This window comes from Bos grunniens, chromosome 12 (assembly GCF_055505025.1).
Source record: "Bos grunniens cultivar Pamir isolate PY7600 chromosome 12, Bosgru_T2T1.0, whole genome shotgun sequence".
NCBI classification, from domain to species: domain Eukaryota; kingdom Metazoa; phylum Chordata; class Mammalia; order Artiodactyla; family Bovidae; genus Bos; species Bos grunniens.
This window is the reverse complement of record NC_141176.1, coordinates 48,866,367-48,881,432: the sequence shown is the minus strand read 5'-3', so window position 1 is coordinate 48,881,432 and position 15,066 is coordinate 48,866,367. Positions and strand designations below refer to the sequence as shown.

Genomic DNA, 15,066 nt, shown 5'->3' with positions numbered 1-15,066 from the left:
TGTACTGTCTTACTACAAAGGTGAATGGAAATTCACAGGTCTCCATTTTTTACTTGATTGAATTGTGGTTAGAGTGGGATTTTGATTAAAAACCATGGCTTTTTTTTAAGTATGGGAAGATGATTACCAAAGATTGAGCTTCCAAATTAATTTTACTCCTAAATGAGGATTATTTTTAGACACAAAATAATGATTCTTTGAATTTGAATAGTGCCTAATCAGCTCCCCTCCCTTCCCCCATTAAATCTAATTAACCCTCACAATAGCTTGATCTTGTTGTTAAATATTATGCTTTGGTTTTTCACAGAGTGGGAAATGGAATACAGAGGAAGCAGCCATTTGCTTACACACTGTGTAAAAGCTGGGGCATCCCTCACAATCACTATTTTTCACAATCACTAAAGCGTATTGTTCCCTGTCAAACCTGGAAAGCTGAGAGGATAATAACGCTGATGGCCATTACATAAAAGGAACGGGATAAACCAGGTTCTTTGTTGACTGCATGGAATTGCTCTTACTTTTTAGTCCAAAGCACATCATACTGAAGAAACTTCACTACAGATAGAGATTGTGAGACACTCAAAGTGAGTGACGTAAGCTAATGGGTAGAGTGCCATGTTGTCAGGAGAGAGGCCCAGTTTCTGCAGCTTACATTTCAGTGGCTAAATGTGCACCACTGAGTCCATAACACATTTTCTTTTCTTTGCTTTTCCTGGAGTATTAGAGTAACAATAACTTGTTCTTACATAATTCATAGCACATAATTTGGTTAGTAAGTTTAAACCAGTTTTATCTGCAGAGAAGTAATCCATGAAAAACAAAAAGGATCTTTAATACTAGCCTTGAGAAAATTCAACTTGTATTTATTCAACAACATTTATTTATACTCCCAAGCACTAGGTTAGAAAGATAAATAAAACATGGTTTCTGTCTTTATGGGGCTTACTGTCTTGAAGGGTGTGTGTGTGTGAGTGTGTGTGAGTGTGATGTCACATATATATAATGTACAATATTATATAATACAAATAACATAATAAAATGTGGATAATGCTCTAAGATATACGTTCATAGTACAACATCCAGAGGAGAATAATTATCAACTTTATTTAAGACTAGTTTGGGAATGGACAGTATGGAAGGGGAAAAAATATAAAGACGGAAAAGGATTATCAGAAAACTGATTGCCAAGAAGGTTTTCGAGTAAAGGCTCAAAATTAATAGAAAAAACAGAGTCCTGACAAAGTGCTTTATTTATTGATTGAAACACAGGTACAAAGACCTGGAGACATTTCTAACTTATTTGGTTGTGAGTTTAGTTACAAATCCTGTTGCAAAAACTACCTTGAATTTTTCTTATGTAAATATTATGAAACTGTTATATGGAAATAAATCATATAGGAAAGCTAGGAAGAAGCTCAATGAATCATACAACATCTACATCTACTTAAGTGATGAACTGTTGCTATTTCTTTGTGAAATATTCTCTCTGAAGATCTAAAAGTTTTAAATACTCTTGCTAGCCATGGATATGAAAGCGATAGTTGCTCTTTCCAAAACAGAAGTTTCGGGATAATTTACAGAATTAGATACCAAATTCAACACTAACTTGGTTCTGGCTTGAGTTATATCCACAAGTACTATATATAAGTGGTGTTGGGTGAAGTCAGCAAGTGCTCCAATCAGTTAAAAAATATTGTTCATCATATAAACAATTAAATCTCAGTAAAAGATGAAAAAACTTGAACCTGTAAGTTATGCCTAGGGAATGCATGACAATTGGTAGATTGTAAATGTCAGTGGCTGTGGTTGAGGTCTCAAACCAATGCTTATTATTGACTAAAGATGGCTTAACATTATAAGTAGTGTTTTTCTACGTGTATGTTAATATGAGAGGCAGTGTCCATCCCCTGGCCTCATTCCTGTGGCAGGAATTCCTCTGGAGCTGAAGAAATGTGTGGAAAAAAATGTCTGTTCAAGACAAACAGACCTGCTGGATGGAAAGAAAATATAGCTAAAAAATGTACGTACCAGGAAGGAGCTGAAAGCACGAGGATGTAAAGGGGTCTGGTGACAGATGTCTGTTAGAGGTATCTGCTAACTTTCAGGGATTAAGGAATGGCAGTAAGAACTTCTTGCAAGATATATTAGCACCCTAATAAAAAACATGAGGTCATCGGACAACTCATTTAATATTCAATTAATCAGCGGTAGCAATCCAGACCAGACATAAACTCTGCCCATCAGAATGACTCTCCCCTCTCTGCCATTCCACTGTAGTAATATTTGTTGATCTGAGGATTGATGAAGTGTTTGAGGTTCAGCATATGAATTTCATTCACTGTGTCATGTGTCACAGCTCTTGTTTCATGCCTTCCTTTGTCCGACAACTAAGAGCATTTGCTATTTTTTTCTTGCAATGCTATTTTTTTCTTGCATATGATAATGACAGGGGCAAAAATAGTTTGCTGCTTGTGGGGCAAATGAGGGGAAACGGGGTAAATCTTCTTAGAGGGTTGAATCTATAGGTAGACTTTTCTTCTTCACAGGTCTTTTTGCTTGAAACTATCGTATTCTGATACCAAACTCACAAAGAGTGGCTGTTTCCAAGTCATCTTTCAGCGCTTTTATCCCCAGAGCTATTCTAGAGTCTGAAATGTACAAACGTGTTTGGTGTGAATGTGTAGGTTGGACCAGGACAGGGCGGGGCTTGTTGGGGAATATCTCTGAAATGAACATTGAAGTTGATTTAAGGCTCCAAACTTGCCAGTCTCAGTGGGAGGATTCCAAAATCCTTATTTTTTGCTTTTTATTTTTTCTTCTCTTTATGTATTTTTCCTTCTATCCGGCCCCAATCCAAAAGTTTTCAAAGACTTGGGTGTATATGGTTGTTTGATGATGGCGTAGTCATGGTTATGCTCTGTACCCAAAACATTTGCGTGGGGCTGTTTTGTGCAGAGTTATGTGTCACATAGTAGAGACTCTAGACTATTTATATTATGATGGCAAAATCAGGCATTGTTAATAGGAATTGCCATTAGTAAAATAGGATTAATTTTCTCTAACGATCCGGATACTGTCACCACCAGTCTCAATTATGATTCCTTTCTTACCAACATGCCTGAGATGTTATGTAGCTGTCTGCAAAAGAAGCTCTAGTTTTAATAGCATATCCATGCCAATTATGACACATTCTGGGTGTGGATCACATTTCACATTTGGAAGTGAAAAAGTTCTGTGTCACCAATTTAGGGAAGGGCAGGAAGAGCCTTTTCACACTTTGATGTTTTATGGTTGGATATGCTGTGCTACAGTGAACTTAAATGTTTATATGCATATAGTTGCAAATGTTAGACATGACTTCATTGAATCTTTCTGAACAGTGTAACTAATATGGATTTTGGTCATAAAAATAAGAACATTGCTTCTTGTTTAAACTTTTTGCCTTAATAGAGGAAGGCACTCAAGTGGTTGCTACTGGAAACCTTTGAGAAAGCTGAGATAGAACTAGCTCTTCAAAGGGTGTTGGGGGGACAGGACATTTCTGAATGCAGTAGTTTTCAGTTGTGGGGCTGAAAAGGAACTGTTGTTTTTGTTGTTGTTTTTGGCACTCAGTCATGTCCAACTCTTTGGGACCCCATGGACTGTAGCCCTGCAGGCTCCTCTGTCCATTGGATTTCCCATTAAAGAATACTGGAGTGGGTTGCCATTTCCTTCTCCAGGGGATCTTCTTGACCCAGGGATCGAACCCACATCTCCTGCATTGGCAGACAGATTCTTTACCTTGGAGCCACCAGGGAAGCCGCTTGAACTGTAAACGTCATCAAGTTCAATTCAACTTCTCACTTTTTCAGACACAGGGATGGAGATCCAAGGACAGAAATGTGTTCCTTGTCAGATGCGGGCATAAGCCCAGTTCTCTACACTCGTGTCCAGCCATCTTTCTGCTCCGTGGCAGTTAGTTACCTGTGGGCAGAGCAAGAGAAATGCTAAAGATTAAGTCAGATGGATGTTTAATTCATTACAAGCTAAGCAGAAGGCTTTTGTCTGAGAAATTCCCATGAGCTTGATGTGATGGGGGAGAGAAAGAAGAAAGGCCTGATAAAGACATTGCTTTCCCTTCCAATCTGTGGCAGTTGATCCCTGCCAAAATGTTTACTCATCATCTTGCAGATCCTTGCATGCTCATTATTTATAGATAATATTGACTATGTTACTTTAATTACCAGAGCATTTCACTGCTTCTTGACTTACCGGGCAAAAATTATGATACTGTGTCTCAATTTTAATACGTGAAGATTCCAGTTCCCAGAATGCCTGCCTGGTCTCCTTTTTTTTTTTTTTTTAAATCCATACGTGTTGGCAAATAAGTAACAGCAGGTTGCCTTTAGATTTAGTTTGGAAGCATGTTCTTTCCAGTGTTTGATAACAGATTCAGAAAATGGGCGGCAGTTTATATAACCATGAAGCAGTTTGCAAGTTCTCTGTACACTGAATTACAATGCAAAGAAGCTTCCACAGTGATGCTACATTGAAAATCCCTTCAAATTCCTTTCTTTTCTTATGTTATAATCCAGTGTCAGCTAGTAAATTCCTCCATGACTTCCACCAGCTCCTCAAATTTAGCTTGGTGACCATTATGTATACTTTAAACTTGTGTGCTGTGTTTGAGATTTCCCTTAATGACCATTGGTCTAATTTTCTTTAATTCTCTGTTACCCAAAACTGCAGCAAGAACAGTCATGATAAAAATGTTTCACATACCTGTTAATATCAGCTGATTTTTGTATCTAGTATTCCTTCAACCACAATAAAGATGATTTGGGAAAAAAATTAAAGCAGGTCATTTTTTAATTATGGGAGAATTAAGGCTATAAGATTCTGCTGAGCTAAAAGGTCACCACTTTTGAGTTGTTTCTCTATTAAAAGTCCATTCATAATTTGTTTTTACCAACCAGCTGCTCAGAACCATATTACTCGGCCTGTCAGTATACCCTCTGTTCTTCCTGGCATCTTAGCCCTGGAGCTATGTGTGGTACTGTTGTGTCTTAAAGCATCTCTACTGTATTAACTAGTTTTATTTTATCTTATATATATTGTAAAAATTTATTTGTCTGCACCGGGCCTTAGTTGCTGCCTGTAGGATCTCATTTCCTAACCAGGGATCACACCCAGGCCGTCTGCGTTGGGAAGGTGGAGTCTTAGCCACTGGATCACCATGGAAGTCCTTGTATTAACTCATTTTAATATGGTCCCATATTCGTTCAATATTCAAAAGGACTTTAGAAAAATCTAAAAATACACAGAGACTTTACAACATACTTCTATATAATGCACAGGTCGAAGAGATTTCAAGAGAAATTTAAAAATACTTTTAACTACAGTTGACCCTTGAACAAGTGGGGTTATTGGCACTGACAGACCTCGTGTAGTTGAAAGTCTATGGATAACTTTATAGTCGGGCCTGCATTTCCATGGTTCCCTACGTATGGTTCCAGTCAACCTCAGGTTTTGTAGTACTATAGTACATACTTATCGAAAAAAATCCCCATATAAGTTGACCCACACATTTCAAACCCATGTTGTTTGTTTAAAGGTCAGATGTAAATGAAAGTGAAAACACAGGTTATCACATTTTGTAGGAAGCATATAAAGTAGAGCTTAGGAGTAAATCTATTGCATTGAATGCATATTTTATAAAAGAGGAAGGATCTAGAATCAGTTACATTAAGCTTTTACCTTAGGACACCAGAAAGAGGAGAGCAAATTAAATCCATAGTAAGCAGAAGAAAAGAAGCAAGAAAATGACTTGTTTGTAATTCTGGGACTTGTAGCATAGTTTTCATATAGTTGTTGTTTCTTAGCTTAAAGGTATAATCAGGAATCGTGATTGAATCTGGGAAAGCTACTAAAACTACAGCTTTGTACAGTTTTCAGGTGTACAGTGGGCATTATTCTCTATCACAGTCCCGTCCCTGTTAAACTTTTCAGATATAGACCTTTAAAATAACAGTCATGTTGTAATGAAACAGGCAGGATAAGGGGGTTGGGGAGTCATTAATGAATAAGACTTCCCTGGTGGCTCAGATGGTAAAGAATCTGCCTGCAATGCAGGATACCCAAGTTCGATCCCTGGGTCAGGAAGATCCCCTGGAGAAGGAAATGACAACCTACTCCAGTATTCTTGCCTGGGAAATCCCATGGACAGAGGAGCCTGGCGGGCTACAGTTCCTGGGGTTGCAAAGAGTCAGACACGACTTAGCAACTAAACAACAAATGAATGATGCAGGTAAAAAAACTGTCCCAATATGAAAAAAAAAGATACATCTTTGATAGTAGAATTACAAGTTCTCTGATAATTAATGTAAGACATTAAAACAATGAAAGTGTTACATTTGTTAGTAGCTCAGTCATGTCCTACTCTTTGCAGTCCCATGGACTGTAGCCCTCCAGGCTTCTCTGTGCACGGAATTCTCCAGGCAAGAATACTGGAGTGGGTTGCCATTTCCTTCTCCAGGGGATCTTCCCAACCCCTGGGACTGAACCCAAATCTCCTGCATTGCAGGCAGATTCCTTACCATCTGAGCCACAAGGGAAGTCCAAAATGATGGAAGGTCTTATTTTATATCTATCCACAGGAGCCACAGTCTTTCTTAGTTTTCCACAAATTTTTCAGTGGATACATTTGGGCTAAAGGGTTAGCTAGTCAAACCTGACTTCTAAATATATATTTGAAAGAATAATGACTTAATGTTAGGACCCAATCAGAAATCCTAGTGTGTTCTTGAATATGCTGGGAATATTGCTCAGATCATAAATCTTAAGGGGGTTCCCTTGTGGGAATGCTTGGGGTACCAAGTGGGTTTGTTTTGATTTTCCTCTGCCAGTCATATTTTCAGTATCATCTTTCTAGCCATGGAGATTTCTCTATAGACACATGGACAGTGAACTAGCCATTTAAAAATCAAATAAGATATCATCTTACTATAACTTTTATCAGCTGACTGCTAGATTTTCATAAAGTTTCTTAGTGCTTTCCTTCAAATTGGCCATTTATTACATTTCTAAGTAGAGTACCAGATTACCTAAGGAACGACCAGTATCCTCATAATGAATATATTTCATCAGTTTTAAGATAGCAATAGATAGTGTGTGACCTATTTGCCCACCAATTACAGCCAACCAATATCACACGTAGGCTTCCCAGATGGCACTAGTGGTGAAGAATCCAGCTGCCAATGCAGGAGAAGCAAGTTCCATCCCTGGGTGGGGAAGATCCCCTGGAGAAGGAAATGGCAGCCGGCTCCAGCATTCTTGCCTGGGAAATCCCATGGACAGAGGAGCTGGGCGGGGGACAGTCCATGGGGTCACAAAGAGTCAAACACGACTGAGCATCTGAGCGCAACAGCATCACACAGGTTTTAGTCACAGCTGCTTCACATAAGCCCTCAGTTGGTAGCTGAAGAGCTGAGGACCCTGCTGGAATCTGTGGTCTGTAGCCATTACCTCTGTCTCAGTTTTCATTCAGTTCAGTCTCCTTTAGCGGGTGAGGTTCTTTGGTTGGAAGTAATGGAAACCGACTGAGTCTGTCTAATGTACTTGAAAGGTAATTTCGTTGAAGGACGTGAGGTGCGTTATGGAGTCAAAGGAAAAAGTGAGGAGTTGGTCCTTGGGAAACCCAGGGAGCAGAGCAGGACCTGGAAGCAGGTTGATTAAGAAGGTGCAATCTTGGAACGAGACAGCCCCAGCTCCTGGATCACAGTTGAGGACGCCAGAGTCCAATCATCCCAGCCCAACCTGACGCAGGTGCCCAGCCTTTGACCTACATGAGGGTAGGGTATCTTGGTTATCAATCCCATTAAAACCACGCACGATGAGGGATTTCCCAAAGGAAGAGGAGGTGCTGGTACCACACAGTGATGGGGAACATGCTACCTCTTAAACCAGCACCATCCACTTGCCATGTTACCAGTGAGCTAGAAGCTACCACTAAAGGCAGTTGATGAAAAGTGAAAGTCACTCAATTGTGTCCAATTCTTTGCCATCCCATGGACTATACACTTAATGGAATTCTCCAGGCCAGAAAACTTCAACATTATTCCTTGGAGTTAGTCTTTTCCTATATTTTGGATGACGAAGGCAGTCCTACGATTAGTAAGTAAAATTTAGTAATAAAAATAAATGGGTTCTCCCAGGACTCTTACATGTTCAAAGCATAAGAAGTGTTTAGCCAAAGTATTAATAGAATTCATTCTGAAAACTCACTAGCTTTATCCTAATCTCCTCAAGCCATCCATTTTTCTAAAAACCCTACTTTTTTTTTTTTTTTCAATTTTTACACTTATTTATTGTTGCTGTTCAGTAGCTCAGTCCCTCGTGTATTTGCCATGAAGTGATGGGACAGGATGCCATGATCTTCATTTTTTGAATGTTGAGTTTTTTGGTTTTTTATTTTTAAACTTTACATAAATTCTACTTTGAATGGTATATTTCAAAAATTTTAAAACCAAGCACACTTAGCTATTGTGAAAAGATAAAGGCGCTTTCTGCTGCTGCTGCTGCTGCTGCTGAGTCGCGTCAGTCGTGTCCGACTGTGTGACCCCATAGACGGCAGCCCACCGGGCTCCCCCGTCCCTGGGATTCTCCAGGCAAGAACACTGGAGTGGGTTGCCATTGCCTTCTCCAGAGGAGCTTCCTAGGAAATGAATAAAGCTTGAAGTCTGCAGGCTTAGGTTCTAGTATAAATTTGTCACTTACACTAAATCAGACTTTCTGCTTCCTTCACCTCAGTGTTTCTATTGAATGAATGAATGATTTCTGACCTAAACTATTCAAATTTGGTCTTGGGAAGAGTGCAACAGAGATAATACTCATCATAGTATCACCTTGAAAGTGCTTTATAAACCTTAGGTATTAACCCATAGCTAAAGGCCAGCTGTACATAAAAGGAATCTTTTTCTACTGCCTGCATGATTTTTTTGATACACCTAGCAGTTATTATAACCCCAAACGAAGTGATAAGGTATTGGGTTGGCCAGAAAGACTGTAACATCTTTTGGAAAAAACTCAAACATTTTTGCCAACCCAGTACTTTGACTGTCCTGGGTCCTTCCTAACTTTAATAATTTAGAACCCTGAGCAGGTGAGTGTGCTTAGGTAGGACTGTGGTTAGATACATTAGATAAATACATACTCCAAGAAGGGCAGGTGTTACATCCAAGCAGAAATGATAGCTTTCCTGGTTACAGATGTAGCCAATTTACTTCTGTTTCTACCAAGGCCAAATTAATAGAAGGGTAGCACCCCTGGGCTTTCTAGGTGGCTCAGTGGTAAAGAATCTACCTGCCAATGCAGGAGACGTGGGTTTGAACCCTGAATCAGGAAGATTCCCTGGAGAAGAAAATGGCAACCCACTCTAGTATTCTTGCCTGGGAAATTCCATGGACAGAGGAGGTTGGCGGGCTACAGACCGTGGGGTTGCAAAGGATCAGACACGACTTAACAGCTGACAACCACCACCACCTCCACATTATGTATGTTACCAACTCTGTGAGTAGTAAATATTCCCTTCCAGCCTCCTACATGGACATGTTGGGTTAGATCTTTTAGAAAGCAATGATTTAAATTACCCATAGGAGTAAATTAATGTTCTTATAAAATAGAAATCTCTCCAGTTCCATCTGTTTTCCCACTCTTCTACTCTTTGCCTTTTTCCTTAGAGGACTGTAAAGAAAAAGAAACATTGCTTTCCTTAGAGCATATAGTTGATAGTTCTGGAGGAAGAAAGAAAATAACTTTCTATTATCTTTCACTTTAGACCTGAATTATTTCAGACTCTTTGAAGAACCCTGTCGCTTAACGGAAAGAATAGACTGGTTTCTTACAGTGCAAGTGGCTTACAGTAATCTTCCCCAAACTTTACAGGCTGTGAAGTGTTTATTTGAGAAAGAGAAGGGAGGATGGAATTATAGTGACTAGGAAACAAAAGGCCAAAGGCGAGGGTGTTGAGAACAGAAGGAAGTTGCTGCCACCTAGAGGTAGACGTTGGTAAATGGTGGGTGTGCTGGGCTCCTGGGGTGATCCGGAAAGGAGTCGTGGAGGTGGAATCATCATAAAACTAAAAATGCTTCTGGTTGACTCACTCTCTCCTCTAAGAGGGACTAGACTCATTCTCTCCTCTTCCCTGTTGGTAGTGAGCCAGTATGTCCTATGAGATTTTGCTAACTCTGGTAGGCTTTTGTGAACAAGAGTCTTGTAATTGATCATGAAAATGTCTGTAAAGTCTTTGAAAGTCATTGGAAGTCCTCTGTAATGCCCATGTGGTCTCAATTATTTGGAGGATTCCTTATTAGCCTGGCTAATAGAGAATGTCTTTTTCATAATCCATGCCACGTATTTCAAATATGACCTCAGGAGCTCCTCAAAGGTTGCATGCTCAGTGAATTGTGCGGCTGACGGTCTCCTGAGTCTCAAGAAGACACAGGTAGGAGGGAGAACTTTTGATGGCAGCAGAGAATCCTGGGAATACCATTGAGAGTGAGGGGTCCTGAGACTCCCTTGGGTTGCACCAAACCTAGAACCCAGTACAGCCCAGCCTCAAGAATCTGCCCTGTAGCCGGTTTTTGCTTTTGTTTTCAGGAACTGGCTGTCGATAGCACTGACATTTTTTTGTCTTGTTGGGACATTTTTAACGGAAAATCCTCCCTCCTAAGGAAGTCCAGACAGCCATGACTGGTGCCATTTTTTCTGCCACTTTTGCCTGGTGATTCTCTTTCTGGGATGGCCGTGTTGCACAACCCCAAGGGGCGCTCTTCACATAAGAGCCTATGTGGAGGGTGCCTCCCAGAGCACTAGAGCAGATCTCACTGGCATGGAAAGGGGAGAAAATATGAAGACAATATTTGTGTGAATTTACACTTTGGCCCCTCTTTCTTCTGCTGAATGGGAGACTTGACTGAATGCTGTAGATGATTATGACGCTGGTTTTCACAGAAAGGAAGTGGGGGGAGACTTAAAAAAAAATACCAGAAGACATCACCAAGGCCTTTTAGAAAGTGGGGCTCACAGTCAGAGTGTCCCTCTGTTTCTCTTGTTTTCTAAATCCTACTGCTGCCCTAGGATGCTTTTGCCGAAGCTCTTTTCTGTCTACCTGTTTTGTGGGCCTGGCTTGCCATTTCTGTTTTTTCGGGCTTCCCTGCTGGCTCAGTTGGTAATAAATCCACCTGCAATGCAGAAGACTGCCTGCAACACAGGGGATGCATGTCCAATCCCTGGGCCAGGAAGATCCCCTGGAGAGGGAAATGGCAGCCCACTCCAGTACTCTTGCCTGGGAGGAATGGACAGAGGAGCCTAGTGGGCTACAGCCAGACATGACTGAGCAACTAAACCACTATCTTAAGTGTTTACCTTCTATGTCACTTGCACACCTGGTCACTTTTGATATTCCGGAAGTTTTGTGGGCTTTTGTTATTTTTTACTCGATAGGATCATCACTTTTCTAGAATACTCATTTTCATTCATTTGCTCCCTCGTTCGGTGAAGTTATGGCACATGCAATGATCTGGCCACTTTGCTGCACTCTGGGGACACTATTTAATAAGACAAACGGGCCTCTGCCCTCCTGGAGTAGAGGAGGACAGATAACTAGCAAGTGTCTGGAGGTGAGAAGTGCTCAGATGAAAGTGTAGCCAGGGGTAATGTTGGGGATGCCTGGAAAGGGTATCCTGACTCCAGGGGCTTGGTCAGAAAAAACACCTCTTGAAAGAAGGAGACACATAAGCTAGGAGATGCATGAAAAGGAGTCAACTGTGTGAGTGTATGGGAGAAATCGTCCAGGTGCTCGAGACAACTCACACCAGGGCCCTGGGATGAGGACACATTTGGAAAATTCAGGGAACTTAAAAAAGTGTGTGCGGGGTGGTTGAAACAAGACAAGGGTAGAGAGAGGTTATGTCTATTGATATGCACATTGTGAGTGAGTGGGTGATTGAGTGAAAGTCGCTCAGTCATGTCCGAGTGAGTGAGTGAAAGTCACTCAGTTGTGTCTGACTCTTTGCGAACCCGTGGCCTATACAGTCCATGGAATTCTCTAGGCCAGAATATTGGAGTGGGTAGCCTTGCCCTTCTCCAGGGGATCTTTCCAACCCAGGGATCAAACCCAGGTCTCCTGCATTGCAGGCAGCATCATCAAAATATAATTGATACTTCAGATCAGATCAGATCAGATCAGTCGCTCAGTCGTGTCCGACTCTTTGTGACCCCATAAATCGCAGCACGCCAGGCCTCCCTGTCCATCACCAACTCCCGGAGTTCACTCAGACTCACGCCCATCGAGTCAGTGATGCCATCCAGCCATCTCATCCTCTGTCGTCCCCTTCTCCTCCTGCCCCCAGTCCCTCCCAGCATCAGAGTCTTTTCCAGTGAGTCAACTCTTCGCATCAGGTGGCCAAAGTACTGGAGTTTCAGCTGTAGCATCGTTCCTTCCAAAGAAATCCCAGGGCTGATCTCCTTCAGAATGGACTGGTTGCATCTCCTTGCAGTCCAAGGGACTCTCAAGAGTCTTCTCCAACACCACAGTTCAAAAGCATCAATTCTTCAGCACTCAGCCTTCTTCACAGTCCAACTCTCACATCCATCCATGACCACAGGAAAAACCATAGCCTTGACTAGACAAACCTTTGTTGGCAAAGTAATGTCTCTGCTTTTCAATATGCTATCTAGGTTGGTCATAACTTTCCTTCCAAGGAGTAAGTGTCTTATAGTTTCATGGCTGCAGTCAACATCTGCAGTGATTTGGAGCCCAGAAAAATAAAGTCTGACACTGTTTCCACTGTTTCTCCATCTATTTCCCATGAAGTGGTGGGACCGGATGCCATGATCTTCTTTTTCTGAATGTTGAGCTTTAAGCCAACTTTTTCACTCTCCACTTTCACTTTCATCAAGAGGCTTTTGAGTTCCTCTTCACTTTCTGCCATAAGGGTGGTGCCATCTGCATATCTGAGGTTATTGATATTTCTCCCGGCAATCTTGATTCCAGTTTGTGTTTCTTCCAGTCCAGCATATCTCATGATGTACTCTGCATATAAGTTAAATAAACAGGGTGACAGGGGTGGGTGTGTCTATATCTGATGATGAGAGAGAAGTTTTTGAGACCAAGAAAATCTGAAGATAAGTTTTTCAGACTCTCCACTGGCGGCTCTAATGTACAGTGGTGGAACCACAGATACCCACAGGTAAATCAGACAGAAACTATTCATATCACAGTGCACTTCACACAGCCAGCACATATCCTCAGGGTGCATGGAAACTGAAGTGTGAATTTCAGTCACTTTCTTTGCCCCACATATGCATCTGTAGCATGCACCACCATAAAATGATGCTGCCTGCCCCAGTATGTGTCCAGCCCAGAGCTGCTTGGTGAGACACCAACCTCAACCAAATAAATTGATCTTAACACACAAAGGCATCTTTTCCCCAAAACTCCAAGCACCCTGACGTCTTTCTTCCCATGAAAAGGTACTGGAAAAGAATCCATTTGTTCAGATCCTCCAAGCCCACTTTTCTTCCTGTTCTCCACCTACACAAGCCAGAAACCTCACAATAACATCAACTCTGTGAACCAATCCATTTGATCACCCAGTCTAGTGTTCTTCCTCCTAAATATTTCTTGATGATGTTAATTCTTCTTTATCCCATCTCTTGCTTAAAGATTTAACGTAAGCTCCTAAGGGTCTCTTTGGATTCTGATTCTTTCTCCTCACCCTGCAGATCCATTCTCCACCTTGCCTGCAGTGATGTTTGTCAAATACAAATGGGATTTCTCCTCTCTGTCTTGACATTCAAAGCCCTCAATGCAGTTCATGAGATCCTTTGCTAAAAGACTGTTTTCCTGCTTTTCCACCTTGCTTTCCCTAAATGTTTCACATCCTCCATGGATCCTGCATTCCAGCTACACAGAATTCATGTTTTCCAGAACACGTTGGTCACCACAGAAGCTAATTCTGAAGGGCTCAGATTAAGAATTCTCTTCTTTGGGAAGTCTTTCCTCCAGTACCCCCATCCCATCTGCTCCTTCTTCCTGATCCAATGCCACTATATGAACGGCGTTACTGTCCTCATCACGATTTAGTGTCCTCGTTGGTTTGCCTGTGAGTGATGGTCTTCCCACCTTTCCATCTGCAGATGGCAAACCAGTCATTTCCTGACTTCTCATATAGCACATGGGACAGCAGACCCAGGGAGTATTCATCAATGAAATGAATAATCTCAACACCCTTGTCTTACATTGTAGGAAAACTGAGATGCCAAGTGTTTAAAGGCTATTGTTCAAGTTTGCACAGTGAATTTGAGCTGGGATCAGAACTTCATCTCCTGACTTTGATGGTTTCTCCTCCACTTTTTCATGGCTGTTTTCCATTCTTATTCAGTATTTTCCACAAAGTAAAAAAGCACAGATTCAGAGGGCAACAAGAATTTTTTATGTTAGAAAAATCTTTAGACGTGAGTTTTATCATCTCTACCCTTTCTGTGCTTATAGTTCTTATACTCAACAAAATGTTTGAAGGATAATCATAGAATACTGACCTAAGTTTTAGAGATTGGGGACCTCTTCTGTCATTCTCTTAATTATCTGATCTGAGACAAGATTGTGTAGCCTGCACTTGCCTGTGTTTTCACAGAGATTATATGAAAATAAATGGAAGAGATTTTATAGGAAAGGACTTCATGCTCTGGGAGAAAAGATACTACAAAATGCCTCAGTGGTATTTTTGGTCACTGTTCACTTCTAAATGTAACCTCCCTTATTGTTGCTTTATTTGATAGCTTTTCATTTCTCTTTTTGTTTCTACAACCATGTAGTTTTATAAAGAATTAAGATTCCAGTTCTTACCTCCATCTGACTTTTCCATTTATGCCCTTCCCTCTGATCCACTTGATTCTGAATTTAATTATCAGGCTTACATTAACACCCTGTCTCTTTGCTTTCTTCCTGCCTAGCAGTTCTTCATGGCTGAGTGAAAAGAGCTTGATTAATAAAAAGCTTGCCCTTTTATATTTCCTTATAATTAG

General features: G+C 41.0%; 1 protein-coding gene across 36 annotated transcripts in view; it reads left to right on the top strand.

The window, feature by feature from the left end:
- The window catches only part of KLF12 (KLF transcription factor 12), a 527,876-nt gene that overhangs the window by 445,705 nt on the left and 67,105 nt on the right, over window positions 1-15,066 (top strand). For 4 of the 36 annotated variants that reach the window (XM_086328594.1, XM_086328589.1, XM_086328592.1 and 1 more), the window contains one exon: window positions 308-942. The exons of 31 other annotated variants lie outside the window; for them this stretch is intronic. In XM_086328594.1, the coding sequence (XP_086184720.1) occupies window position 308 (1 nt within the window). In that variant the 3' untranslated portion in view covers window positions 309-942. Of the gene's footprint in view, window positions 1-307; window positions 943-3,719; window positions 3,748-15,066 lie in introns of those variants that run through there. One more of the 36 variants, XM_086328581.1, reaches the window with a different exon arrangement.